General features: G+C 65.1%; 1 protein-coding gene across 1 annotated transcript in view; it reads left to right on the top strand.

The window, feature by feature from the left end:
* PLXND1 (plexin D1) overlaps positions 1-25,335 on the top strand; it is a 37,505-nt gene extending 12,170 nt beyond the window's left edge. The window contains exons 2-36 of the mRNA XM_056129484.1: positions 1,452-1,628; positions 1,826-1,957; positions 2,058-2,158; positions 2,225-2,354; positions 2,580-2,757; positions 2,857-2,965; positions 3,078-3,180; positions 6,382-6,486; positions 8,475-8,564; positions 11,820-11,913; positions 12,678-12,832; positions 13,488-13,639; positions 14,173-14,272; positions 14,347-14,486; positions 15,138-15,305; positions 15,387-15,477; positions 15,571-15,834; positions 15,920-16,069; positions 16,565-16,679; positions 18,615-18,722; positions 18,826-18,938; positions 19,532-19,636; positions 20,175-20,305; positions 20,399-20,597; positions 21,177-21,323; positions 21,456-21,612; positions 21,942-22,045; positions 22,117-22,180; positions 22,622-22,656; positions 22,869-22,973; positions 23,191-23,354; positions 24,158-24,305; positions 24,628-24,768; positions 24,881-24,955; positions 25,140-25,335. Of these exons, the coding sequence (XP_055985459.1) occupies positions 1,452-1,628; positions 1,826-1,957; positions 2,058-2,158; positions 2,225-2,354; positions 2,580-2,757; positions 2,857-2,965; positions 3,078-3,180; positions 6,382-6,486; positions 8,475-8,564; positions 11,820-11,913; positions 12,678-12,832; positions 13,488-13,639; positions 14,173-14,272; positions 14,347-14,486; positions 15,138-15,305; positions 15,387-15,477; positions 15,571-15,834; positions 15,920-16,069; positions 16,565-16,679; positions 18,615-18,722; positions 18,826-18,938; positions 19,532-19,636; positions 20,175-20,305; positions 20,399-20,597; positions 21,177-21,323; positions 21,456-21,612; positions 21,942-22,045; positions 22,117-22,180; positions 22,622-22,656; positions 22,869-22,973; positions 23,191-23,354; positions 24,158-24,305; positions 24,628-24,768; positions 24,881-24,955; positions 25,140-25,256 (4,467 nt within the window). The 3' untranslated portion in view covers positions 25,257-25,335. The remainder of the gene's footprint in view (positions 1-1,451; positions 1,629-1,825; positions 1,958-2,057; positions 2,159-2,224; positions 2,355-2,579; positions 2,758-2,856; positions 2,966-3,077; positions 3,181-6,381; positions 6,487-8,474; positions 8,565-11,819; positions 11,914-12,677; positions 12,833-13,487; positions 13,640-14,172; positions 14,273-14,346; positions 14,487-15,137; positions 15,306-15,386; positions 15,478-15,570; positions 15,835-15,919; positions 16,070-16,564; positions 16,680-18,614; positions 18,723-18,825; positions 18,939-19,531; positions 19,637-20,174; positions 20,306-20,398; positions 20,598-21,176; positions 21,324-21,455; positions 21,613-21,941; positions 22,046-22,116; positions 22,181-22,621; positions 22,657-22,868; positions 22,974-23,190; positions 23,355-24,157; positions 24,306-24,627; positions 24,769-24,880; positions 24,956-25,139) is intronic.
* Positions 25,336-27,660: the final 2,325 nt, after the last annotated feature.

The raw sequence follows: 27,660 nt of genomic DNA, 5'->3' as shown, positions 1-27,660 counted from the left end.
TGTTCCTGGGGGGGCTGGCCTAGGGGACCCCACCTGGAGAGGCCACTGGGAAAGTGTCCCAGCATCCACTTTCCAGGATGAGGTCGTGCCTGCAGCCCTAGGCCCAGCCCCGCCAAGCGGAGCACTGTCGCCCCTGCAGTGGGGCACTGGCCCCCCAGCTGAATGGGGCGGGACCCTGGACAGGCTGGCCTTGGTGGTGCGGCTGCTGGCATGGCATCCTTGGCCTGCAAATGGTGCAGATAAGACCTTTGTTCAAGTCATGGAAAACAGCCTGTCTGTCCCCTGAGTCCTGCTCAGAGCACCCACATCTCCGTGTGTGGCTGCCAGCTCTGTCCCAAAGCAGGCGGTGCCTCTGAGCCTCAGTTTCCCCATCGGTGCCACAGGACCTCATTGGCTGTGCAGATCCCTGTTTCTGGTCCGGGGTCACTGAGGCGAGGGTGGGCCGGGGGCACTGTCTCCGCTGAGCCACCTTCCCGCTGCCTGTGGGGCTGCTGGGCGTGCTCTCTGCAGATTGCAGCGAGACCCCCGAAACACCCACGAACTCCTGATTCACCCTCAGGACCCCAAATCACCCACAGACTCCCCAAGCTCACAGGATCCCTGAACCGTCCTCGAGACTCCCGAATCATCCACAGATCCCAAACACCCACAGTTATCTCTGAGTCACCGTCAGGACCCCAAATCACCCACAGGACCCCTGAATCGCCCTCAGGACCCCTGAAACACCCACAGGACCAGACCCCTAAAACACTAGTAAGACCCCCGAAACACCTTCAGGACCCTTGAAATACCAGTAGGACCTCTGAATCGCCCATGGGACCCCTGAAACATCCTCAGGACGCTTAAATCACCCTAAGGACCCCTGAAACACCCACATGACCCCTGAAACACTCTCAGGACCCCCAAAACACCCACAGGACCAGATCCCTAAAACACTAGTAAGACCCCCGAAACACCTTCAGGACCCTTGAAATACCAGTAGGACCTCTGAATCGCCCATGGGACCCCTGAAAACATCCTCAGGACGCTTAAATCACCCTAAGGACCCCTGAAACACCCACAGAACCCTGGAGAAGCAACAGCAGATCTGGGAGTGGCAGGGAGGGGGGGTCCCCAGGATGGTGCGCTCAGACGAACGCCCCTGGTCTCCAGGGCCTGCGTGTCAGGTGGGCGATGGGGGGAGGGTCCGTGTGCAGGCGAGGGTGGGGAGTTTGGTGTCACTCCCTCCCCTCAGGCTGGGGCTCTGGGGAAATTGAGGTCAAGAAAGGCGTGGGGTGGTCTGCTGTGAGCGGGAGGAGCCGCACGAGGGCAGCCAGGCTTCTGTCCTGACCCCCAGGGCCCCTGATCCACACCCGTCCCCCCGGGTCCGGCCTGTCTGGGGCACAGCAGGAAGGAGACGCAGAGCCGAATCCGGGACCCTCAGGAGGCCCGACGGGCTGTTTCTTTTGCAGCTGCAACCGGAGCAGCTGGACTGCGGGGCGGCCCACCTGCAGCACCCCCTCTCCGTCCTGCAGCCCCTCAAGGCCACGCCCGTCTTCCGCGCGCCCGGACTCTCCTCCGTGGCCGTGGCCAGCGTGAGCAACTACACGGTGGTCTTCCTGGGCACCGTCAGTGGACGGCTGCTCAAGGTGGGCTGGCGGTGCGGGTGGCGGGGGGTCGGGGCGGGGGTGCAGGCGGGAGCCCCCCAGCCTCGTCTGTCAGGAAAGCCACCTGCCCCAGGCCCTTGGAACTGACTGGTCCAAGAAGTTGCTTCCCTCCGCTACCCGGAAGGATGCCATGGGTGGGCCCGGGGGGTGCCTGTGCTCATCCCATGCCCCCCCCCCAGATCAACCTGAACGAGAGCATGCAGGTGGCGAGCAGGCGGGCACTGACCGTGGCCTACGGGGAGCCTGTGCACCATGTGATGCAGTTCGACCCCACGGACCCCAGTTACCTTTACCTGATGACGTCCCACCAGGTAAGGCCCCCGGCGAGCTCCCGGCATCCCCTGCGCGAGGCCCCGCCTCAGTTTCCGCAGCGAGCCAGGCACGCAGTGAGCTGCCCCCTCCTGCCCACAGATGGCCCGAGTGAGCGTGGCCGCCTGCGCCCTGCACGCCACCTGCGCGGACTGCGTGGGAGCCGCCGACGCCTACTGCGGCTGGTGCACCCTGGAGACACGGTGAGCTGGGCTCCGGCAGTGGGCTCCGGGGGCCCCCACCCACGCTGACCACCCCTGCCCCCGCAGATGCACACTGCAGCGCGACTGCGCCAATGCCAGCCTGCCGCACTTCTGGACCAGCGCCAGCGAGGGCCCGGGCCGCTGCCCCTCCATGGCTGTGCTGCCCGCTGAGATTGACGTGCGCCAGGAGTACCCGGTGAGGGCAGAGTACCCGTGGGGGGCAGAGTACCCGTGGTAGGGCAGAGTATCCGTGAGGGCAGAGACCTCCCCACAGACTCTCACTAACGGCCACCATCTGTGAGACTCGTGCAGCTCTGGGACACTCCCTTTACAGATGGGGAAACTGAGGCCCTCGGGTCACTGTAGATGTGGCGGCTGGCCCTTCCCCGCAGCTGACCCTCCGGGACCCGGTCCCCTCCAGGGCATGATCCTGCAGCTGTCGGGGAGTCTGCCGGACCTGAGTGGTGCGGAGATGGCGTGTGACTATGGGGGCAGCATCCGCACGGTGGCCCGTGTCCCCGGCCCCGCCTTCGGCCACCAGCTGGCCTACTGCGACCTCCTGCCCCGGAACCAGTTCCCGCCCTTCCCGCCCCACCAGGGTGAGCGTCTGGTCTCTGTGGGGGCCAGGGTTGGGGGGGGCACCTCGGGGCAGGCCCTGCTGGCCGGCTGGAAGGTGAGCGGTGTCTGGTCCGGTGCAGACCACGTGACCGTGGAGGTGTCCGTGCGGGTCGGCGGGCACAGCATTGTGAGTGCCAACTTCAGCATCTACGACTGCGGCCGCACCGGGCAGGTGTACCCACACACGGCGTGAGTGTGGGCCCGGCAGGGCGGGGGCTGCCCCACTGGTCCTTCTCCTCTTGGCCTCTGGGGGCAGGAGGGGGTGGGCTCCCGCCTGAGAGTCTGTCGTCGTGGTCCCCAGCTGCAGCAGCTGCCTGTCGGCACCTTGGCCCTGCTTCTGGTGCACCCAGCAGCACGCCTGCGTCTCCAACCAGTCGCGGTGCGAGAGCTCCCCAAACCCCACGGTAAGCTGGGCTCCAGGTGCCCTCTGCCCCCGCGGGCTGACCGCCTTTGTCCTTGGGGGTTGGATTCATGCAGCTGACTGGGTCTGGGCGTGGCGTCACCCACCTGGCACAGGCCCCTGGGAGGTGCTGTGCGACCCGCGGCTTCCTGTCCCCTTCTTTGGCTATAGTGTCCCACCTTGTCATCTGTCCTTGGGGACCCACCCTTAGAGGTGGCATTTTGGGGTGAAAGCAAGGCCATAGTTGTTTGTTTGTGTGGGGGTCACACCCAGTGATGCTCAGGGGTCGCTCCTGGCTCTGCACTCAGGACTTACTCCAGGCAGTGCTCGGGGGACCCTATGGGTGGCGGGGATCGAACCCGTGCAAGACAAGCACCCTCCCCGCTCTGCTATCGCTCTGTCGAGGCCTACTTTTACTCCAGAGATCACTGTCCCCGAGATGGCCTGTCTGTTCGCCCCCTTCCCGCCATGAGCCCCCAGTTCCTGCCCCAAGTGCCCCCCATACCTTGGGGGGGCAGGGCCAAGGTAGCCCTGAGAGGCTGGTCAGGGCAGTGGGGTCGAGGCCTGGGAGTTCTGGCCTTGAGTCTCTGACCTCATTTCCCCCTGACAAGAGCCGGGTGGGGCCCCCGCCTGGCTCCCCGGGGCCCCGGGTGGGGGGGTGCAGGCCGGGGCTTCTCAAACTCCCCCTCACACTCCACTCTCACCTGAGAGCCCAGAGCAGGCGGCGCCTCCGACTCCTGCCGTGTTTGGTCCTGAGTCGCCTGCGTGCTCAGGATCCTTTCCGTTGCTCGCTTTTTTGTGCTCCCTGAGGCGCCTGTGTGCGTGGAGACACACAGGGAAACTGGGGCTACGAGCAGCCTCAGGGTATGTGTCCTGGAGTCTTGGACCCCGGGGGCCAGGGGCGGGGTGGTGGGCACAGGCCCGGGTCTCCCTCCCCGGCTGAGCGACAGCGTTAACCGCTGACTCTGGGATGCGGCGGACTCTCCCTGCCTGCTTTCTTTGTTGTCGTTGGCTTTCTTATTGGAGGGCCACACCCGACAGTGCTCAGGGGTGAGGCCTGACTCTGCGCTCAGCAATCACTCCTGGCTGTGCTCAGGGGACCAGCTGGGGTCCCAGATGTTGGACCCAGCTTGGCTGCATGTAAGTGGGTGCCCTCCCTGCTGTGCTCTCTCCGGCTCTCCACCGGTAGGCTTCTGGAATGTTCTCTTGTGAGGAAGCCTCTGTCTTTGCGCAGAGATTGCTGGGCCCGTGCAAGCCCTGCATCTGGGGTGACCGAGCAGGTTCCTGACTCTGGGATGGTGACTTTGGCCTCGCGGAAGCTGACCAGCCCCCTCAGAGCTGGCTCGGGACCCTCCTTGTCACATCAGGGCTGGTAGTGAACCGGGTGGGGCATCAAGCCCCTAGCACAGTGTGTCTCTCTGGAAAATAAGGTTGATACCCATTTTGCAGGTGGTACCACTGAGGCCACTGGTCCGCCCTGGGGGCCCCTGGTGTCCAACAGAAGCCTGCCTGGGAGGCGGCCCACAGCAGAGCCCCAGAGAACCTTCCAGGCACTCAGAAGCTTTGTCTGCCCATGGCAGGAGGCAGAGCGGGTCTTTTTTTTTTTTCTTGCTTTTTGGGTCACACCCGGCCATGCACAGGGGTTACTCCTGGTTCATGTACTAAGGAATTACTCTTGGTGGTGCTCAGGGGACCATATGGGATGCTGGGAATCGAACCCAGGTTGGCCGCATGCAAGGCAAACGCCCTCCCCGCTCTGCTATTGCTCCAGCCCGAGTGGGTCTTAAGAGGAGCTCTGTGCCCGGGCTGCAGCCTTGCTTGACTCGAGACGGGTGCAGTGCTGGGAGGAGGCTGAGTGGCCATCGGGGGGACCCTGAACCTCTCTGGGTGCTGGAGTTGCCCAACTGGGACCCCCAGGACCTCTGTGCTTGTGTTTTGGGTCCCTTGAGCCCCCAGCTCAGGAGGGACTCAGGGCATGCTTGCGTGAGGCTGACCTAAGAGGGGTGAGGAGGGGGGACCCCACCTCAGCACATGCCCGCAGCATTTATTGAGTGCCTACAGTATGCCTGAGTCTATCTGAAGCGCTGGGAAGAAGCCCATTAGACTTGGTCCAGCCCCCGGGCCCTGACCTTGAGGCTGTGTGGTCCTGGGAAAGCTTCGAAACCTCTCTGCGCTGTGTCCCCATCTGTCAGATGCACCCACCTCCAGCCGCAGGGGGAGCATCTGAAGGAGGAATCCCGCCACATAGCGGCTGTGGGCAGCTGGGTCGGCTATCCCTGAGTCCTGGGGCTCTGACGGATGCGTAGGAGTGTGCCAGCCCAGAGCTGCTCCCGTGGCAGCACCCTCGCCGTGGCCGAGTGGGCTGGAGGGTCAGTCTGAGAGGCTGGTGCTACAGAGGGGGGTGAGGCCTCCTGTGGAGTTTGGTCAGTGGGTTCCCAGAATGACCTCTGGTCCGGGGGGGAGGGGTCTGCACCCTGGGCCCTCGGGAACTGGAAGCTCTCACTAGGGAAGGGGCCCTAGGTAGGCAGGGACTCCACTTCCCCGTCAGAGGATGCACGGTGGGGATCTCCCGTGTCATGCCACCCGCGTGGGGTGTGGGAGTGAGCAAGTGTGGAGAGCCGAGAGCACTGAGGCTGTGTGGACCTTTGCCTGGGCCGCCCCGGGCTTTATTCCGGGCATCTGAGGGCCTCTGTCCTCCTCCTCAGCCTGGGGACCCCGGCCTCTTCTCGTCGAGGTCTCTCAAGAGTCTGGGAGCAGGAGGGGGGTCCCCATCCTTCCCTTGGGCCCTTGAGGCGACCCCCGTTTCCCCCCTCCCCCGAGGCTCGGACCCAGCGGGATGGAGGGGTGCCGTGCCCCCCACCCTGGAGTCTCCTTGCTCTGAATCAGCGAGTCTCGGTCTAGAAACCTGCACGCCCTCCTTCAGTGGGGGTCTGGGCAGCCCCCCACAGTTCCACCCCGGGGCAGGCAAGGTCTCAACCTCAGGGCCCTTTGGAGGGACCCAGTTCCTCTGGGCGGGTGATTTCACCTTCCTGTGCCTCAGTTTTCTCCTCTGTAAAAAGGGACCCAGGGCCCGGCCACAAGGCCGCTGTGTCCCGGGTGGGCCACCTGGCTTCCTGCCCGGTGCCCGCCCCTCCTCGCACAGGCTGCTGGTGCCCCCGGGATGGCTCCTCTGAAGTGTCCCCCACCCGTCTGTGCCTTGCTGCAGAGCCCTCAGGACTGTCCCCAGAGCCTGCCCACCCCACTGGCCCCCGTGCCCACGGGCGGCTCCCGGAGCATCGAGGTGCCCGTGGCCAACGCCGCCTTCTTCCAGGTGAGTGCAGGAGGTTCGGGGACTGCTCTACTCTGGTTCTTTCTCCGACTTCCCAGGCTCTCTGAGGAGAGGCCGGGGCACAGCGATGGGGGACCAGGGCCAGGCCAGGCTGGCAGTGGGGCCCCGAGAGCTCTGGGGGACACTCTCCCGAACTCCCCGGGAAAGCCCTTGTCCACCCCACGCTCAGCCCCGGTGACCTGGTCTGTGCGTGGCAGGGCCACCCCAGGCCCAACCACCTGGTTCCCTGATGATAACAGCAGGGACCCCCCCCCAACCTCCTCCATCCAGATGGGGCCCTGGACAGGGACTGAGAGACTCGGGCTGTGCGGGCTGGACTCGCACCCGAGCCCTGGACTCCCCAACAGGTGCTCATCCCCCACCAACCTCCCTTCCCTAGAGCCCATCTGGGTGGGGGGCAGGGATGCAGCCCCTGGGTGGGCCCCTCCTGGGTGAGAAGTGTTGACGAGTGCTGGCTGTGTGCCAGCCACCCCCTCCCCAGCTCCTGGGGACTCGCCATCTGTCGCCTGCTTGGGAAGCTGAGGCCCGTGATGGCTGTCACACGTGGGGGCCACGTGCCGGCATCTGGGACGTGACTGGAGGCTTGTGGGGACAGGAATGCTGCTCCCTGGGGTCCGGATGGGGAGGCCCAGGCCTGGCTGCTGCTCTGCCAGTGCCCAGAGGCCCCAGACGTGCTTCTCGAACCCTAGGGAAGGGTGGGAGACAGAGCCCCCTCACACCATCCTGTCCCCAGGACGGGCCTGAACTCAGGGACACAGAGGACAGGCCCACCTCCCGCCCCGTGGCACAAGGGACGGGAGCCTTCCTGTGTCCCCTCAAGCAGGGCCGGGGAGGGCTGGCCTGCTTCCCCTCAAGTGTCCCATCTGCCAGCCACAGGGACATAAACAGGAAGTGGTGCCACACGCGGCCAGGGACGCGTCACGCACAAGCCCGTTCATTCAGCAAATATTCACCAAAGCTGCTCGGTGGAGGCTGGGGACGGCCTCTCTGAGGAGGCGTGGGGGCACCTTTCTGATGAGGCTCGGGCGCTCTGAGGAGGCTGGGGTGGCTTCTCTAAGGAGGCTGGGGCACCTCTCTGAGTGGCAGACGTCTCCTGGCACCTCGAGGTGCCCGGGCTGTGCTGCCAGCACATGCCCATTATGCGACAGACCTGACTTCAATCCCTGGCACTGCGTGGCACCAGCACCAACCAGGTGTGGTCCCTGAGCACTGCAGGGCCAGAACCCTGCGAGCTGTGGCACCATAGTAATTAGAGGCTAAGAGAATCAGGGGAAACCAGCTGTGGTTCCCCCAGCACCCTGCCCCAGGCCAGGACGCCCATTTTCCTTGCAGCGTTCATAAAACCCCTGACATGAGAGGGCGGGCCACTTGCTGCGGTGCACAGCCAGGAAGCAGCAGAGGTGGGAGTTGGGCCCAGATGCATGAGGTGACTCTGAGCCCTGCCAGTCTCCGCCTGCTGCCCTGTGGGAGGAGTCTGAGAGGCCAGACCTGTCCCTCCCCTCAGCCAAATGCGGGGAAAGGGCCCCCCAGACAGGCAGGGGGCGGGGGGGGGGGGGGAGGCTTCCCAACACCCCCCCAAACCTCAGCAAAGGGGGAACCCTCTGATGTGGGCTCAGATGAGAGGCAACCTCTGATATGGGGCTCGGATGAGGGGCACTCTCTGATCTGGGGGCTCTGAGGAGGCTTTGGGAGGAGGCACTGGAGCAGGAGACTGTTGGGTTTTGCTAGTGGGGGGAAGGGCAGTGCCTGGGACAAGCGCCCATGTGTGCAAGAGGGTTTCGGGGGACTATGGGGCAGATAGGGGGGCTGAGGGCAGAGGGGCAGGAGGAGTCTCTCTGGGTGCCCACTGTTCCCAGGGGTCCCTGGGGGTGCTGGAGAGGCGTGCCCTGCTTGGGCCGACCCAAGAAGAAGTCACGCTCCTTGCCACTCCTGGGCAGCTGTCGATCGGCCTCCCGTCTCCCTTCCCACAGGGCACACCCCTCGACTGCAGCTTCGGGCCTCAGGAGGTCTTCGAGGCCGTTTGGGTGAATCAGACGGCCGTGCGCTGCGACCAAGTGGTGGTGAGCCGTGTGACCCCACCGAGGCGGGGCTGGACCCAGCTCTCGGGCCTTCACGTACCCGCTGCCTGTTCGTGCCGCTCCCCAAAGCCTCCACTGCAGAACGCAGACCCTCTGCTGCAGTGCAGCGCCTCCCCTTCCGTGGGCAACCTGGCCCGCCCCAAAGCCCCTTCTTACCCTGCAGAGGCAGGCCCCGCCCACCCGCACGCTCCTCCCCTTCAGAGGACAAGCCCCGCCTGCACACATGCTCCTCCCTCTGCAGAAGTCAGGCCCCACCTGCCTGCTCGCTCCGCCCTCTGCAGAAGGCCCGCCCACTAACCCGCTCCTCCCTGCAAAGGCAGGCTCCGCCCATCCACGCACTCATTCTACAGAGGCAAGCCCCGCCCACCCACACGTTCTTCCCCTGCAGAGGACAGGCCCCGCCCACACACATGCTCCTCCCTCTGCAGAGGAAGGCCCTGACCACCCGCACGCTCCTCCCTCTCCAGAGGGCAGGCCCCGCCCACCCACATGCTCCTCCCTCTGCAGAAGTCAGGCCCCACCTGCCTGCTCGCTCCGCCCTCTGCAGAAGGCCCCGCCCACTAACCCGCTCCCCCTCTGCAAAGGCAGGCCCCGCCTTCCACGCACTCCTTCTACAGAGGAAGGCCCCGCCCACCCACATGCTCCTCCCCCTGCAGAGGGCAGGCCCCGCCCACCCACACGCTCCTCCCCCTGCAGAAGTCAGGCCCCGCCCACCCCCACGCTCCTCCCTCTGCAGAAGGCAGGCCCCGTCTGCCTGCTCGCTCCACCCTCTGCAGAAGACCCCGCCCACTAACCCGCTCCCCCCCCCCCCGCAAAGGCAGGCCCCGCCTTCCACGCACTCCTTCTACAGAGGAAGGCCCCGCCCACCCACACGCTCCTCCCCTTCAGAGGACAAGCCCCGCCTGCACACATGCTCCTCCCTCTGCAGAAGTCAGGCCCCACCTGCCTGCTCGCTCCGCCCTCTGCAGAAGGCCCGCCCACTAACCCCTCCTCCCTGCAAAGGCAGGCTCCGCCCATCCACGCACTCATTCTACAGAGGCAAGCCCCGCCTACCCACACGTTCTTCCCCTGCAGAGGACAGGCCCCGCCCACACACATGCTCCTCCCTCTGCAGAGGAAGGCCCTGCCCACCCGCACGCTCCTCCCTCTCCAGAGGGCAGGCCCCGCCCACCCACATGCTCCTCCCTCTGCAGAAGTCAGGCCCCACCTGCCTGCTCGCTCCGCCCTCTGCAGAAGGCCCCGCCCACTAACCCGCTCCCCCCCTGCAAAGGCAGGCCCCGCCTTCCACGCACTCCTTCTACAGAGGAAGGCCCCGCCCACCCACATGCTCCTCCCCTGCAGAGGGCAGGCCCCGCTCACCCACACGCTCCTCCCCCTGCAGAGGGCAGGCCCCGCCCACCCCCACGCTCCTCCCTCTGCAGAAGGCAGGCCCCGTCTGCCTGCTCGCTCCGCCCTCTGCAGAAGGTTCCGCCCACTAACCCGCTCCCCCCCCTGCAAAGGCAGGCCCCGCCTTCCACGCACTCCTTCTACAGAGGAAGGCCCCGCCCACCCACATGCTCCTCCCCCTGCAGAGGGCAGGCCCCGCCCACCCACACGCTCCTCCCCCTGCAGAAGTCAGGCCCCGCCCACCCCCACGCTCCTTCCTCTGCAGAAGGCAGGCCCCGTCTGCCTGCTCGCTCCACCCTCTGCAGAAGACCCCGCCCACTAACCCGCTCCCCACCCTGCAAAGGCAGGCCCCGCCTTCCACGCACTCCTTCTACAGAGGAAGGCCCCGCCCACCCACACGCTCCTCCCCTTCAGAGGACAAGCCCCGCCTGCACACATGCTCCTCCCTCTGCAGAAGTCAGGCCCCACCTGCCTGCTCGCTCCGCCCTCTGCAGAAGGCCCGCCCACTAACCCCTCCTCCCTGCAAAGGCAGGCTCCGCCCACCCACACGTTCTTCCCCCTGCAGAGGACAGGCCCCGCCCCCACACATGCTCCTCCCTCTGCAGAGGAAGGCCCTGCCCACCCGCACGCTCCTCCCTCTCCAGAGGGCAGGCCCCGCCCACCCACTTGCTCCTCCCTCTGCAGAAGTCAGGCCCCACCTGCCTGCTCGCTCCGCCCTCTGCAGAAGGCCCCGCCCACTAACCCGCTCCCCCCTGCAAAGGCAGGCCCCGCCTTCCACGCACTCCTTCTACAGAGGAAGGCCCCGCCCACCCACACGCTCCTCCCCCTGCAGAAGTCAGGCCCCGCCCACCCCCACGCTCCTCCCTCTGCAGAAGGCAGGCCCCGTCTGCCTGCTCGTTCCACCCTCTGCAGAAGACCCCGCCCACTAACCCGCTCCCCCCCTGCAAAGGCAGGCCCCGCCTTCCACGCACTCCTTCTACAGAGGAAGGCCCCGCCCACCGACACGCTCCTCCCCTTCAGAGGACAAGCCCCGCCTGCACACATGCTCCTCCCTCTGCAGAAGTCAGGCCCCACCTGCCTGCTCGCTCCGCCCTCTGCAGAAGGCCCGCCCGCTAACCCGCTCCTCCCTGCAAAGGCAGGCTCCGCCCATCCACGCACTCATTCTACAGAGGCAAGCCCCGCCTACCCACACGTTCTTCCCCTGCAGAGGACAGGCCCCGCCCACACACATGCTCCTCCCTCTGCAGAAGTCAGGCCCCACCTGCCTGCTCGCTCCGCCCTCTGCAGAAGGCCCGCCCACTAACCCCTCCTCCCTGCAAAGGCAGGCTCCGCCCATCCACGCACTCATTCTACAGAGGCAAGCCCCGCCCACCCACACGTTCTTCCCCCTGCAGAGGACAGGCCCCGCCCACACACATGCTCCTCCCTCTGCAGAGGAAGGCCCTGCCCACCCGCACGCTCCTCCCTCTCCAGAGGGCAGGCCCCGCCCACCCACATGCTCCTCCCTCTGCAGAAGTCAGGCCCCACCTGCCTGCTCGCTCCGCCCTCTGCAGAAGGCCCCGCCCACTAACCCGCTCCCCCCTGCAAAGGCAGGCCCCGCCTTCCACGCACTCCTTCTACAGAGGAAGGCCCCGCCCACCCACACGCTCCTCCCCCTGCAGAGGGCAGGCCCCGCCCACCCCCACGCTCCTCCCCCTGCAAAGGCAGGCCCCGCCCACTCACGCACTCCTACAGAGGCAGGCCCTGCCCGCACACATGCTCCTCCCTCTGCAGACGCCCCCGCCCACCCACACGCTCCTCCCTCTGGAGAGCAGCGCTGCGCAGCCCCCAAGCTCCGCCCTCCTCTTGCAGCTCCACACCAACCAGAAGAGCCAGGTGTTTCCACTCCGTCTGCAGCTAAAGGGGCAGCCGGCCCGCTTCCTGGACAGCCCTGACCCCATGACAGGTGGGCCACAAGGGACTCAGCCGCTGCTGGGGATGGGGCTCAGTCTTGGCGTGTGGTCCTTTTCTGGGCATCTCGCTGGACTGAGCCTTCTGCCCCTCTGGGTTTGTGGGGGAGGACACAGGCCCTTGGGCAGAGTCAGGGCTATGTGCTGAGACTCAGTGGTGCGGAGGTCACAGTACCCTCAAGTGGAAGTCGGCTTCCTCACTGCTGGACGTTTTGAGTCAACTCAAGTCTCCAAGGGCCTCTCTCTAGGGCATCTCAGACACCCCTTGTTATTTGGAACCCCTGCACCCTTTCCATAAACAGTCCACACACAGCACACTCTCCAGGTCCCCAGGAGCCCTCCCTGCCCATCCCCCCTTCCCGCCCCCGCCCCCCCCCCTTTCCTAGGCCACGTGGGGGTCTGATGCCCGGTACCCACTCTCTGGGCCCCACCTGGATTCGGTGGCCTCACTCAGGTCCCACTCACCTCTGACCTGGTGTCTGCATGGTTGAGTGGGCTTGTGAGCAGCGCCCGCCGATCGACTTGTGGCGCAGGCAATTTTATTAATAATGATGGAACCATCTGGGCGTGCCACCAAGATTGTGTCGGTATTGCTGAGCAGTACTGAGGAGGCTGCAGCTGCCAGGCCCTCTGGGGTGTGACGCAGGAACTGACCCTCCCGAGGTTCTGCCCTCGGAACCGGGCTTGCCTCTGGGAGCAGAGTGGGAGGAGCGGGAGCGGCGGGTGTGGGCGGGAGCTGACCCACTCCGTGTCCCCGCAGTTGAGGTCTACAACTGCGCCATGGGCAGCCCCGACTGCTCCCAGTGCCTGGGCCGAGAGGACCTGGGCCACCTGTGTGTGTGGAGTGACGGCTGCCGCCTGCGGGGGGCCCAGCAGCCCCTGCCCGACAGCTGCCCGGCCCCCGAGATCCGCACGGTGAGCTCCCCTGGGCCCGTGCACACCCCACTGCGTGTACACTGCAGGCATACGCTGGGCTCACATGACGAGGGCCTGCGGGGTTGGGGTCCCAGAGCCGTGGTTCATGGGGTGGGGGGCTGCAGGTCCCCAGGGTAGAAACCTTTTCTGCCAAGTGGCCGGGGGGAGAGCGCGTGGGCACAGACCCTGAGGAGGAGCGTGTGGATTTTGTGCCATTCAGGGAACCCCTGAGTTGCAGTCACAGAGGCCACCTAGAGCCTTAGGTCTGAGTCTCAGCTGAGGAAGTGGCTTCCCGGCCAGCAAGTGACCCAGTGCTGGGCACATGCTCACTCCCGCCCGTGCAGGACAGCTGGACTGATTCCCAGCACTGCATGTCCCCCGCCCCACACATCAGAGCAACCCCCAAACACCTAGCCGGGCGTCGCCCCTGCATTGCAGGGTGTAGCAAAATAATAATAATAATAACAACAACAACAATAGTACCATGAAAAGAATGAAGGAAATCACGGGAGGAGGCTGAGGCTGGGCACTTAGGGTCAGCTGTGCCCCCAGGGAGTGGCCGAGATGACCCAAACTCACACAGCCCCAGTTCTGTGGAGCCTCCCCTGCAGGCAGCCCCCATCTCAGGACCCCACTTACTCCCGTGTCCCGGCAGATCGAGCCCCTGAGTGGCCCTCTGGACGGTGGCACACTGCTGACCATCCGTGGCAAGAACCTGGGCCGGCGGCTGAGTGACGTGGCCCACGGCGTGTGGATAGGCAGCGTGGCCTGCGAGCCGCTGGCCGACAGATACACTGTGTCGGAGGGGTGAGTACCTGAGCATGGAGCAGCTAGTTTCCTGGCCCACCACAGTGCACACTGCTCCCAGCCCCTGCCAGCCCTGTCCCACAGGGTTCTCCCACAAGTGCTCGCCTGGTGCCCCTCCTCTGGGAAGCACCCCTCAGCCACCTCCACATACCCCACCGCCAGGAGACTTACAGTTAGGAAAGGTGGGGGCGGCTGGCTTGCACACCCCCAACCTGGGCTCCATTCCCGGCACCCCACAGGCTCCCTGAGCTCCACCAGGAGTAAGCCGTGAGCATCACTGGGTGTGCCCCCACCCCAAAAAAGAAGAAAACTGTGATGGGGGGTGATGTCTGCAGCCATGGCGCCCCAGAACTGGGTGTCCCTTTGGGCTTTTCCTCAGACCCTGGGGAGCTCCCAGGGACCCCCAAGCCAATTTGTGCCCCTCCCAACTTATGGTTGCTGAATCACGGGGATGTCCTCGGGTGGAGAGCCTGGAGTGAAGGGGAGCAGAGGGGCAGGTGGGCAGACCCCCTTAGCAGAGCAACTGTCCCCAGGATTGTGTGTGCCACGGGACCGGCCCCAGGGCCCTTCTCGGACGTCGTGGTGGTGAACGTGACCAAGGAGGGCAGGTCCCGGCAGCGGTTCTCCTACGTGGTAAGGAGGGGAGGCCGAGCCCCCATCCCGCGCCCCCGCGACCCCCAGCGCCTGAGCCAGCCTTCTCTCCGCAGCTGCCCCTAGTCCACTCCCTGGAGCCTGCCATGGGCCCCAAGGCGGGGGGCACCCGGATCACCATTCGCGGGAGTCACCTGCACGTGGGCTCAGAGCTCCAGGTCCTGCTGAACGACACAGAGCCCTGCACGGAACTCGTGTAAGTGGCCCCCAGGGCCACCCCAGCCTTGGCCCTGCATCTGTGGCCCTGAGGACACCTGCTGAGCCCTCGCTATCCAGAGCATGGCCAGGCGCGAGGGGGGGGGGTCAGTACAGAGCCCGTTGGTGAAGTGCTGCCCATGGGATGCTCTTCCTGCATCCCAGCCCCCGCCCTCTGGTGGGGGGGTGCTGGGGACCCCAACCTGGTCCCAGCTCCTCCAGAAATGGAAAGGTGCGGGGTCAGGTTCAGGTTGGGAGAGGTCCGTGTCCTGAGAGCAGTTGGGGAGGAGATGCTCCCTCCCAGACGGATTCAAGAGAGAAGCTTGGGGCTGGAGAGCACTTGCATGCAGCTGTTCTGGGTTTGATTCCCCAGCACCCCATATGGTCCCCGCATCCTGCCAGGAGTGATCCCCGAGCATTGCAGGATTTGGCCCTGGAGGGGAGGAGGAGGAGGACACTCTTGGAAGGCTTCTTGCAGGAGGTGGCAGGCCCCTGGGGAGGTGCTCTGGAGGCCCCCCAGCAACACTGTGTTCACAGTGATGTAGAGAAAGGTTTCTGCATCAGGGAGGGGATAGCCTGGGGCCATGGAGGAGGCCTTGAGCCCAGTCCCAAACAGCGGGCAGGGGCCCCTCACAGACTGCCCCACCCGCAGGCGCTCAGACAGCAGCATCACCTGCACGGTGCCAGGGGGCGCCCTGCCCGCCCCCGTACCTGTGTGTGTGCGCTTTGAGCAGCGGGGCTGTGTGCCCGGCAACCTGACCTTCTGGTACATGCGGAATCCGGTCATCACGGCCATCAACCCCCACCGCAGTCCCGTCAGGTGAGCCCCCCCGCACCCCCCACTGCAGCCCCCCGAGTCCCCGCCCCGGGCACAGGTGGCTGACGGCTGCTGTCCTCACAGCGGTGGGAGGACCATCACGGTGGCCGGGGAGCGCTTCCACATGGTGCAGAACGTGTCCATGGCCGTGCACCACATCGGCCGGGAGCCCACGGTGAGCAGCCAGGCAGGGGCCCGGGGGTCGGCTTGGCCACGCCCCCATGCCAACGGTTCCCTCACCCGCCTTCTCTGCGCCCCCCGCCCCCAGCTCTGCAAGGTTCTCAACTCCACTGTCCTCACCTGCCCGTCCCCCGGGGCCCTGAGCAATGACTCAGCACCTGTGGACTTCTTCATCAACGGGCGGGCCTACGCCGACGAGGTGGCCGCGGCCGAGGAACTGCTGGACCCCGAGGAGATGCCGCGGAGCAGCCCGTTCCGCCTGGACTACCTCCCCGACCCCCAGTTCTCCACAGCCAAGCGGGAGCGGTGGATCCGGCACCACCCCGGGGAGCCCCTCACCCTGGTCATCCATGTGAGCACTGGACTGTGCTGCGGGGAGGGAGCCGTGCCTGGTGTGTGTGGGGGGGTCCCCACAATCCCCGACCATCTCCCCGCAGAAGGAGCAGGACAGCCTGGGGCTCGAGAGCCACGAGTACCGTGTGAGGATCGGGCAGGTGGCCTGCGACATCCAGATCGTCTCCGACAGGGTGCTGCACTGCTCCGTCAACGAGTCTCTGGGCACCGCCGAGGGCCAGCTGCCCATCACGGTGAGCGGGGCACCCCCGGCCTCCCACCTCGTGCGGCCCTGCACCGCCCATCACCTGGCGCGTTAGGGCCAGGATTTGCACGTCGCAAAGGTGTGCAGCTGTGGGTTGCCCCCCTGACAGAAGAGGAAACTGAGGCCCATGGTTGTAATAATCTGCTTTGCCTGAAGCGAGGCCGGGAGAAGCCACCCTGGTTCCCCCTGGGGCTCTGTGGACCTGGGACCACCACGCAGGGCGAGGGACAGGAGGAGTGGCTGGGATGGTTTCCCCATGCCCCTGGGCCGGGGGGCTCCCTGCCACACAGTGGACACGTGGAGAAGCTCTCTCTGCCCCTGGACTTCTCCCCGCAACTGTTCCCAGGGAACCCCACCCCCACAGAGGTTTGGGGCTACGGTCAGGCCCTTTCGTGAGCCTGGCAGGCGTGTGTGGGACAGTAAGTGGCTTTGGAGGTGGCCATGCGGCAAGGCCGAGCTGACAGCGTCCCGCCCGCCCATGCAGGTCCAGGTGGGCAACTTCAACCAGACCATTGCCACGCTGCAGCTGGGGGGGAGCGAGACGGCCATCATCGTGTCCATCGTCATCTGCAGCGTCCTGCTGCTGCTGTCCGTGGTCGGTACGGAGCACCCCCACACCCACACATGGGCCAGGGCTTGGAGGGCAGTGGGGGTGGGGGGCTCTGATACTCCGGAGATATTGGGAGGCATGCACTGCGCATGGGTTCTTTGTCCTGCGGTCAGGGTGCAGGAATGGGGGGCTTGTTCTTGGGGATGCTGAGATAACCGAGTCCTGGCTCCCCCCGGGGGTGGGGAGAGGGACTGCCGGAGGCTGAAGGGTCCCAAGGAGGAGGATGCTTAGAGCCCGAGGGGGGCTGTTTGTCAGCGAGGGCAGCAGTGCACTGTGCTGGGCCCAGCATGGACCCCACGTGGAGCGGCCGTGCCCTGCCAGCAGGGACATTCCCCCCCCTCCCCACCCTGCCCCGAGTGACGCACGCGGGCTCAGTCCGTTGGCTGTTGCAGTCACGGGTACAGAAACAGACTCGGAGCCACAGAGCAGCTGGCACTGTCGGACGCTGCAGGAGGGACTTAAGTGTCGCAAACACCGCCCGGGGAGGTGGCTGGGAGGGCCTCGGCCTGGAGGAGCCCTGGGTGTGCCCCCAGGGCCCCCCAGCACCCCTAGAGAGGGCTTCCTCCCCGCCCACTCCTGGCCCCAATGGCACAGTCACCGTGGAAAGAGTTCCTCAGGATGTGAAACAGGGTTCGCATGTGACCCCGGGACCCCCCTCCGGGGAACGTGCCCCAGAGAACTGAAAACCCAAGTCTGCGCAGAGAAGGAAAAAAATGCACTCGCGCTTGTGGGCCACAGCATTAGTCACGCTCACCAGAAGGCAGAAGTGACCCACATGTCCACCCATGGGGGCCGGAGAAGCAGAACGTGGGCTCGTCCAGACAATGGGCTATTGTTCAGCCTTGAACAGGAATGGGGTGGACGGGGCGTGGGGGACCTTGAGAATCGCAGTTAAGTGAGGGAGGCCACTGGCAGGAAGGACCACACCGGCCGTGATGCAGGGGGCGTGTCCAGAGTGGACCCCTGGTGGGCGGGCGTGGGCTGTGGGGAGGGCCCGGCCTGGCTGGGCTCTGAAACAGGATCTGGGAGGCGTTGCACAACCCGGGGAATTTACCCAAAGCCACTGGCTGCCCACTGGAGCCGCTGGGTTATGAGGCTGCTCGTTCCCGCTCCTTAAAGCTATTGCCAAAGAAGTAAATAGGAGCATAGAAAACCGGGGTGGGGGGGGGGGTTGGGGGGAGGGGGCGTTGTTAAAGGGAAACGCCCGTCATTAACACCTGGTGTACTTCCTTCTCCGTAAAGTGCTCCATGTACTATTTACTATATTATACGTTCTAGATAAACCCAGGAAGGGGTTATGTAATCATCCCAGAAAGGGATTATAATGATTATAACGTAAAACTGCTTTATAATCTGCTTTTAAATCTTTCTCTGGCCAGGGGAGTTAGCTTAGCAGTAGGGCATTCGCCTTACAATGTATGGGGCTGGAGATTTAATTTCCAGTACAATATATGTAAATATGAATAAGGTCACGGCCCTCCCGTCGTTCATCGATTTGCTCAAGCGGGCCCAGTAACGTCTCCATTGGAGACTTTGTTGTTACTGTGTCTGGCATATCAAATACGTCACGGGGAGCTTGCCAGGCTCAGCCTTGCGGGCGAGATACTCTCGGTAGCTTGCCGGGCTCTCCGAGAGGGGCGGAGGAATCGAACTCGGGTCGGCCATGTTGGCTGCGTGCAAGGCAGACGCCCTCCCGCTGTGCTATCACTGCTATATATAATTCATAAGGTAACCCTGATCATCGTAGAAAGAATTGTAAAAGGCTCCGAAGCAGAACAGAAAACACCCCCTCACTTAAACCCTCGCGAGAGCTGATGTTTAAGTGGGGGGGTGTGATACTCCTGCCCCTCCCGCCAGGCCCAGGGCTGACCCCGCTCCCCCAGGAGCATCCCGGGCCTGAGCCCCCTCTCCCTGCCCCCCCCAGCTCTGTTCGTCTTTTGCACCAAGAGCCGCCGCGCCGAGCGCTACTGGCAGAAGACGCTGCTGCAGATGGAGGAGATGGAGTCGCAGATCCGCGAGGAAATCCGGAAAGGTGGGGGGGAGGGGGCTGGGGGGGCCCGGGAGAGGGGCCCCTGGCATCCACAGGGGCTGCACCGTGGGGCCCGGACCGCCACATGCGCCCACCTGCCCGCCAGGTTTTGCCGAGCTGCAGACGGACATGACGGACCTGACCAAGGAGCTGAACCGTAGCCAGGGCATCCCCTTCCTGGAGTACAAGCACTTTGTGACACGCACCTTCTTTCCCAAGGTCAGCCCGCGCCGCGCCCGCAACCCCGGACCTCTTGGCCTCTCTGGGCTATTGCCAGCCCCGGGACCCTGTTGTGCAGATGGGCGATTTGGCTCTCCTGGGGCAGGGCCCATGGAGCAGTGCACAACCTGCACGCCTGGCCCGTGCAGCCCTGGCCCCTCTCCCCTCGCTGGGCATCCAGTGGAAGCTGGACGCCAGGCCCCACTTCCCCGGCCTCTCCCCCACCGAGGGGGCCCACGCACACTGCCGCCCTGTTTCCTCTCTGTGCCCCTGCGTGCCCAGGCTTCCTGGGGACCCCACAACCCTGACTCCTGCCCCGGGAAGCCAGCACAGCCCAGATGGTGTCATCGGGATCTGTCCCTTCCTCCTCGCGGCTGCCCACGCCTGGTCCTGCTGGCCTCCACCAGCCTCTGCCCACACCCAGCTGCTGTGCGCCCGTGTGCTGCCACCACAGCCCCCAGCGCCCCCGTTTCTCCCCCCCAGACTCTGCTCCTGATCTCGAGGGACCCCTGGGCCCCACCCCCGCCCCATCTCTCTGTAAAGCGAGGCTCAGTCCTGCAGCTCTGCTGAGCAGTTGGGGCCTCTGTTCACAGTGCTCCTCCCTCAACGAAGAGCGCTACGTCCTACCCTCCCAGACCCTCAACTCTCAGGGCAGTGCCCCCGTGCAGGAGACCCACCCGCTGCTGGGGGAGTGGAGGGTGAGTACCCCGCATGGCCTGAGCCCGTGCACACACGTACAGGCACGCAAATGCATACACTGTGCAAGCAAGCACACACGCAGGCAGACACAGGTACATGCTGCACACACATGCAGACATGTGTACAACTGTGCACACACATGCAGGCATGTGGACATGTATGCACACACACATACATGCACACGCACTGTGGGGCCTCAGGATCAGCCTCCACTTCCAGCACACTCCATCACTTGGTGGGGGCGCAGTTGTGCGGCATCTGGTGGGGAGTGAGCGCTCCGTCCCAGGGGGCATTCAAGTAGTCACTGAGTGCTGGCCTCGGGGCCAAGGTCGGGGGGGGGGGGGAAACAGGCACCCCTGAGTGGCCCAGGGCCCCGCTGCCAGGTTCTGGCTCGTTCTCTAAGCTCCTCTGGTCCCGCCACTGACTGTGGCACTCCTGGGGAGTCAGAGGTGCCCATCAGCTTAGGGTGGCGAGCTTCCCGCTTGGCCGGTGCCGAGCCCTAGCCGTGGGCAGACATGGGCCCTGCTACGCCCCCAGGTCCCCGAGAGCTGCCGGCCGCATATGGAGGAGGGCATCGGCCTCTTCTCGTCTCTGCTCAACAATAAGCACTTCCTCATCGTCTTTGTGCACGCGCTGGAGCAGCAGAAGGACTTCGCCGTGCGCGACAGGTGTGACCGCGCCCCGTGCCCTGCATCCCGTGTCCTGCACCCCCAGGCCGGGCCGGACCGGGCCCCGCCGGGCTGACAGCTGTGCCCACGCAGGTGCAGCCTGGCATCGCTGCTGACCATCGCGCTGCACGGCAAGCTGGAATACTACACAGGCATCATGAAGGAGCTGCTGGTCGACCTCATCGACGCTTCGGCTGCCAAGAACCCCAAGCTCATGCTGCGGCGCACCGAGTCGGTGGTGGAGAAGATGCTGACCAACTGGATGTCCATCTGCATGTACAGCTGCCTGAGGGTGAGGGGCGCTGCGGCAGGGGTCCACGCAAGGGGTGGGTGGGCTGCGGCCTGGGGGCAGCAGTGAGATTAAGGGTGACCCAGAGGACTGAGCAGTCTTGCATGTGGGTGCCCCAGCTGTGACCCCAGCACCCCGCGGCCCGGGCCCTGCCACGTGTCACCTCTGCTCTGTTTCCCTTGGGGCCTCAGGAGCAGGAAGCGTCAGGCCAAGGGGGACCCGGACCCAGGTCCCTGCTGGGCCCCCCCCCCCCAGCCCAGGCCTGCTACCATCTCTCTCTGTAAAGCGACGCTCAGTCCTGCAGCTCTGCTGAGCTCTCAGGGCCCCATTCCAGCTGGGGGCTCGTCCTCTGGGGGGTGGGGCCCAGCTCTGCCCTGGCTGACCCTGTGTCCTTGGGGTGCCTCGCCCCTCAGAGCCCTGGCAGTGACCAGTCACTGGGACCGGAGGGGTCCCTGGGGTGTCAGGAGCATTAGCACAGGTCCACTGAGAGCCCAGGGAGAACCCCCGGGTGGAGGATGGGGTGGGACCCAGTGGGGAGGGCTGGTGGCCCCGTTGCCCGCACTGACCACCCTGCGTTCCCAGGAGACGGTTGGGGAGCCCTTCTTCCTGCTCCTGTGCGCCATCAAGCAGCAGGTCAACAAGGGCTCCATCGACGCCATCACCGGCAAGGCCCGCTACACCCTCAACGAGGAGTGGCTGCTGCGGGAGAACATCGAGGCCAAGCCCCGGGTGAGCACTGCGGGAGGAGCACGGAGGGGGAAGGGAGGGTAAGGAGGGGGAGGGGGAGGGTCGGGGGAGGGAGGAGAAGCCAGGCCCCTGCTGGCCCCCACGCATCACTCACCCTCTGGCTCTCTCCTGCAGAACCTGAACGTGTCCTTCCAGGGCTGTGGCATGGACTCGCTGAGCGTGCGGGCCATGGACACTGACACGCTGACCCAGGTGAAGGAGAAGATTCTAGAAGCCTTCTGCAAGAACGTCCCCTACTCGCAGTGGCCACGCGCCGAGGACGTCGACCTGGGTGGGCCGGGGGTGGGGGACCTGCGCGTGAATCACCTGGTTCTCCCCGCTCTGTGCCAGAAGGGCGTCCCCGCACAGGGCATGCGGGAGTGGGTTTTGAAGGCTGCATAGGAGTCTGGGAACGGCAAGATGTTGAAGCCACTCATTCTGCTGTCGGACTCCCTGGGCTGTGGGGGTGACTGTGAGGGTGAAGGGGCAAAAGTGCAGAACTTGGTGACTCCCTGGGACTGCGGGGTGGGGGGTGTGGGGTGGGGGCAGGAGACTGGTAGATGCTTTGTCCACTGAGCGCAGCGGAGGCGGGGCCTGACCATCTGTCCCCTCTGTGCCCAGAGTGGTTTGCCTCCAGCACCCAGAGCTACATCCTGCGGGACCTGGACGACACTTCGGTGGTTGAGGATGGTCGCAAGAAACTCAACACACTGGCCCACTACAAGGTGGGCGCCGGCCCTCCTGTCCCCCACCATTGCCCCCCCGACCTCTGACCTCTGCCCCTCCTTCCCTTCAGATCCCTGAAGGCGCCTCCCTGGCCATGAGCCTCACGGACAAGAAGGACAACACCCGGGGCAGAGGTAGTTCTGGCCGACGGGGGCCTGGGGGAAACTGAGGCCCCAGCGTGAGGCTGGCTGCTGAAGCCCTGCCAATCCAAGGGGAGGCCGCTGGGTCTGTGTCTCGGGCTGTCCTTCCTCTGTCCACACCCTCAGAGCCCCCCGGCCAGGCCACTGGGCCAGTCCCAGGCACCCCTGGGCCTCGGGTCTCTCGGACGCTGAATCCCCCCACCCTTGGGACTGACAGGAGCATGGGGGGAGGGCCGTGAAGGCAGCTTCTGGGACCCCAGGCCTCTCCCCTCCCCCTCTCGCACCCTCTCCCGGGTCTCTGCCTGCTTCCGTCCGTCTGTCCTTCTGTCTGTCTGTGTCTCCGCAGTCTCCTTGGACCGCCTCCCCGCGCCCCCTTTCCGTTCCTCTCCCCTCGCCTTCCTCTTGTTTATTTATTGTGTGTTTTTCCACCCGCAGTGAAAGACTTGGACACGGAGAAGTATTTCCATCTGGTGAGTGCCCGCCTCTCGCCCCGGGCGCCCCCTCCCTGGGTGTGGCCTGGCCTGCTGCCGCCCCAGCCCCCCCCACAACGGACTCCCAGGCCCTGGGAAAGAGGGGGGTGCCCGGGGGAGAGCGCCAGGCCCCAGAGTCAGCGGGAGTCTCGTTCACGTGCAGGGGGGCAGGGGCGGGCGCCCAGGGCCGGCACCCACTGACCCCCGTCCAGGTGCTGCCCACGGATGAGCTGGCGGAGCCCAAGAAGTCGCACCGGCAGAGCCACCGCAAGAAGGTCCTCCCCGAGATCTACCTGACGCGCCTGCTGTCCACCAAGGTGCGGGGCCTCGCCCAGGGGCCCGCCTACCTCTGCTCTGCGCCTCCTTATGTGGGTCAGTCCTTTCCACACCCCGGGGAAGGTCCCCAACCTATTTCACAGGCTGGGAGCCGACCCAGGGTGCTTTTCTTCCCTCCCCGGGATGGTGGGGTCACCACTCACTTGCCACAGGAGGTCCTGGACTGACAGCGCCCCCTTCCCCTCCTCCCCACCCCAGGGCACGCTGCAGAAGTTTCTGGACGACCTGTTTAAGGCCATCCTGAGTATCCGTGAGGACAAGCCCCCGCTGGCCGTCAAGTATTTCTTCGACTTCCTGGAGGAACAGGCCGAGAAGAGGGGCATCTCGGACCCAGACACGCTGCACATCTGGAAGACCAACAGGTAGGGCCGGGGTGGAGGAGATGGTTCCCAGATAGGGGCCCAGAGCAGGGCCAGCCCGCTGTGTGACCTCCAGCAGTGAACTGACCTCTCTATGCTCAGGTCAGGCAGCTGTCCAGCCAGAGCGAGCGCTTTGCGGACGGGCTCACTACACCCTTCCCGTCACAGCACCCTGGGACTTCAGACCCTTGTCCGAAGCACATCTTAGCTTTGAGGGTGACAGATGCCCCACAGAGGCTCTCAGCAATAAGACAGTGGAGAGGGCATTAGCCTTGCACACAGCTGACCTGGGGTTCGATCCCTGGCATCCCATATGATCCCCAGAGCACCACCAGGAGTAATTTCTGAGTACAGAGCCAGGAGTCAGCTCTGAGCATCACAGGGTGTGGCCCAAAAAAACTAACAACAACAAAAAGGAAATGTTTCCATCCCGAAGTTCCTGGGCAGTCACAGGAGCTCCTCAGATGTCTGCAGGAGGCGGTGGCCAGCCCCCTTGGGCTTCCCCAGGCCTGACCAGGCCCCTCCCTGGCCGCTCGTGTCCCCAGCTAACGGCAGATCTGCTGTTGTGAGGGAGGAGGAGCCGGGTGCCGGGGCAGGAGGGAGATTCCTGATGTGAAGCAGGACCCTGCGCGAGACGTGGGAGACGGGAACTCCGGCGCATGGGGGCGGACACAGACCCCCAGCACCCGCCTGGCCCTGCAGCTCCACCCGGGCCTCTGTGCCGGAAATACGCCCACAGAGCCCACCCTCGGCGCTGGGCCACTGCCCGCCCAGGGCTCATTTCCCGTCCCCACCCCACCCCCCAGCCTCCCACTCCGGTTCTGGGTGAACATCCTGAAGAACCCCCAGTTCGTCTTCGACATCGACAAGACGGACCACATGGACGCCTGCCTGTCGGTCATCGCCCAGGCCTTCATCGACGCCTGCTCCATCTCCGACCTCCAACTGGGCAAGGTGGGTGCGGGGCCGAGTGTGGGGCCTCACAGACACGGGTCTGGGGTGCCAGGGGAATGGGAGCATTGGGGCCCAGGAGGCAGCCAGAAGCACCAGGTTGTCACAGTAGCCTGGGGTGCCTGGAGCCCAGGTCAGAGGTAAGGGTGAATGTGGGCACCTGCTCGGACAGGCCCTGGGGGCAAGAAAGAGCCATGCCCCGAGGGCGCAGAGCAGCCATGGTACCCGAGGAGGCATCCTCGAGGGCCGCAGAGGTAGCGCAGGCAGCCAGGGATGGGAGACACAGCGGCCCTGTGCCCACCGGCGTCTGCCCCCCTGTGCCCAGGACTCACCCACCAACAAGCTCCTGTACGCCAAGGAGATCCCCGAGTACCGCAAGATCGTGCAGCGCTACTACAAGCAGATCCACGACATGACGCCGCTCAGCGAGCAGGAGATGAACGCGCATCTGGCCGAGGAGTCCCGGGTAGGCACCGGGCCGGGGCAGGGGGAGTGGGGGCAGGGCAGGGCAGGGCAGGGATGGGGTGGGGCTGTGCGGCTGCGGGCGCTGCTCATGCACCCCTTCCCTGCACCCGCAGAAATACCAGAACGAGTTCAACACCAGCGTGGCCATGACCGAGATCTACAAATACGCCAAGAGGTACCGCCCTCAGGTGAGCGCCCCCCCCCCCCGCCCCCGGCATCCCCCTTCCAGGGCCGCCCACCCGAGCCTCCACTCAGCAAGGGGGGTGCAGGGGAGGCGCCCTTTGCTTCCAGAGCCGGTAGCCGGCGTGGAGGGGCAGGCAGGGGTCCGGCTCCCACCAGCTGAGCGCCCCCTCCCCCTCCCCGGGCCCCCAGATCATGGCCGCCCTGGAGGCCAACCCCACGGCCCGGAGGACGCAGCTGCAGCACAAGTTCGAGCAGGTGGTGGCCCTGATGGAGGACAACATCTACGAGTGCTACAGCGAGGCCTGAGCGTGCAGGGGGCACCTCTGTGCCGTCGGGAGCCCCCAGCCCCGGCCCTCGGGCTCCGCGTTGCCTCCCACCTGACCCTGGACCCCCACCTGGGCACTGGAATGCCACGTTCTGTCCCGGGAAGGCTCCCGAGCCGCTGCTGCTGCTGCTGCTGCTGCTGCTGCTGGCCCAGCCCCGCCTGGACGGTCAGCGGCCCGGAGCAGCGCACAGGCTGGCAGGGACGGGGCGGCCCCGGGGCCCCGCGGGAAACACTACCTCATGCGGGCAGGAGGGCTTTCGGCCCGGGTCCAGCCCCGCCTCCCAGAGCCCGGCCGCCACTCTGAGCAGGGTCAGATTAGGTGGGACCCAGCGGGGCCTGGTGGGCTGGGCAGTGCCCGTGGCCCTCGGGCAGTGCCAGGTGCCCACCAGCCCGCAGGAACCGGGCGCTGGGTCGACCCGGCCTGGGGTCAGCATGGCTGCAGCCGGGTGACTTGATCTTGCTGGAGTGTTTCTGAAGACAGCGCCACTGTTTGTTGTTTGTGTTTCGTGGGGTTTTTTCCCTCCTCCTTTATTTTTTAAAAAAAAAAAAAGCTTTTATATATTAAGAACCTTATCATGCGCCAACTGTGAATCCACCGCTGAGCAGAGCGCCCCGCCGGCCCCAGGGCCCCCCGACGCGACACTGGAAATGAGGGTTCCAGAGGCAGCACCAGCCCCGGCGCCCCAGAGACCCCCCGTCTCTTCCCACCACAAGCCGGGCTCCCCCGAACAAGACCCAGCCTGCTCCGGGCCTGGCCAGGAGCCCACGGGTGCTGGGCTGGAAGCCGGTGGCCGCCAAGACTCTCTGGAACTTTCTTTATAATAAAAGCCTGATGGGAAAGCCCACCGTGAGTGAGCAGCTTTATTCGGGGGGGGGGGGGCGGGGGGGAACGGGCAGGAGGAGAGGGGCTGGCACCCCTCCCCCCCACCACCATGCTCCTCCCCAGGGTTTGGGCAGAGCGAGTTTGGGGAGCCGGGACCAGGTGGGAACCAGCTTGACGGGGAGTCCCTGCACAGTGGGGGCCTTCCTGGGTCACCTTGCTGGACCACTGCAGCAGGGACATGTACTGGCAAGGGCCTTCTTCCTCCCGCCTAGGCCAAGTGGGACACTCAGGCCCTCAGTTTCTCACCCGTTTCTGGAAAAATCTATCATTGCTCCATTTCCCCCAGTAACCTGGGCCCCTGCCAGTGGGCAGGCGAAGGCCCTGAGCAGCTGAACTTGGGGACAAGAGGCGCCACAGAGACCCCTCCACACCCTACCCCACCCCAGCCTTATGAGTGAACTCTGGACTTGAACCCGGGGCAAGGTTAATCCCCCAGCCCCAACCAAGGTCACCAGACAGATAATCTCCAACCCGGCAGGCTCATCTCAGCCCTTCATGAAAGGAAAATGCTCGCCCCGCTGATCGGGAGGAAAACTGGGACAGGAAAATTCCTGCGATCCAAGCAAAATCCCACCAGCACCAGTTCTAGAATTAATGAGAACAGAAAAAGTGAGAAAAGTAAAAAAAAGAGAAAGAAAAAGAAAAAAAAGAAACAAAACCCAAAAAACTATTTTTAGCTCCCCAAATAGCCTTTTCCTCCGAGCGGCTTCTCCACAGTTTCCAATCTTCCGTTCGGAGCACAGATTCCTTTTTTATTAAGCAGCAGATTTCCCGTTATTGACACATCTGATCGGGATTGTGTGTGCCTGCGTGCGTGCCTGCGATCCGAGGGAGGAAAGCGTCTCCTGGAGAAATGTCAGCCGGCACGGTGAGCAGAGGGGGTTGGCGCTCGCTGCAGCTCCCAGAACCCCCTTTCTGCGCCGCGTGCGGCGGCGGGGGGCGGGGGCCGGGCACGAGTGGGAGCGGGGTGCGCGCAGCACTGTGTAACCTGCTGCCGCCTCCCCCCGCGAGCGACAATATGTCGACGGCATCTTTCCGTGTCATTAAATATTCCGCAGCCTGTTCTCCCGCTGATTAGCATGCAGGCCCTTCTCGCGTCGAGGCAGGAATACATTTGCACGTGGAGGCGCTCTCGAACTGCCGGGGTCACTTCTCGGCACAGACGGTGGCTGGCTCCTGGGAGCTGCCCGTCCTGCCGGCACTCCTAGCACCGGGGGCTCCCGTCCCCCGAGGGAGCCGGGGACTTGCCCACGTCTCTCGGGGGCTGGACACTGCCTGGCCTCCGGAGAGGAGATGGCCGGGGAGCGCCCTCAGCCACACCGCCAAGCCCACACCGGGAACAGAGACAGACGCCAGCCCAGCCCGGTCCCCGACGGCTGCTCGCGGCCCCCCACCCCCACACCAGGGAAGTTTCCGGCACAGACAGCCTCTCCGTGGGACTCAGGGCGGAGAAGGCGGGGACCTCGGGGAGCAGGAAGGCAGCAATGCCCGGATGGGTGGCC

The sequence above is a fragment of the Sorex fumeus genome, unplaced genomic scaffold, assembly GCF_029834395.1.
Source record: "Sorex fumeus unplaced genomic scaffold, SorFum_2.1 ptg000072l, whole genome shotgun sequence".
Taxonomy (NCBI): Eukaryota; Metazoa; Chordata; class Mammalia; order Eulipotyphla; family Soricidae; genus Sorex; species Sorex fumeus.
The sequence above is the reverse complement of the archived record's forward strand: the minus strand, read 5'-3'. Positions and strand labels throughout refer to the sequence as shown.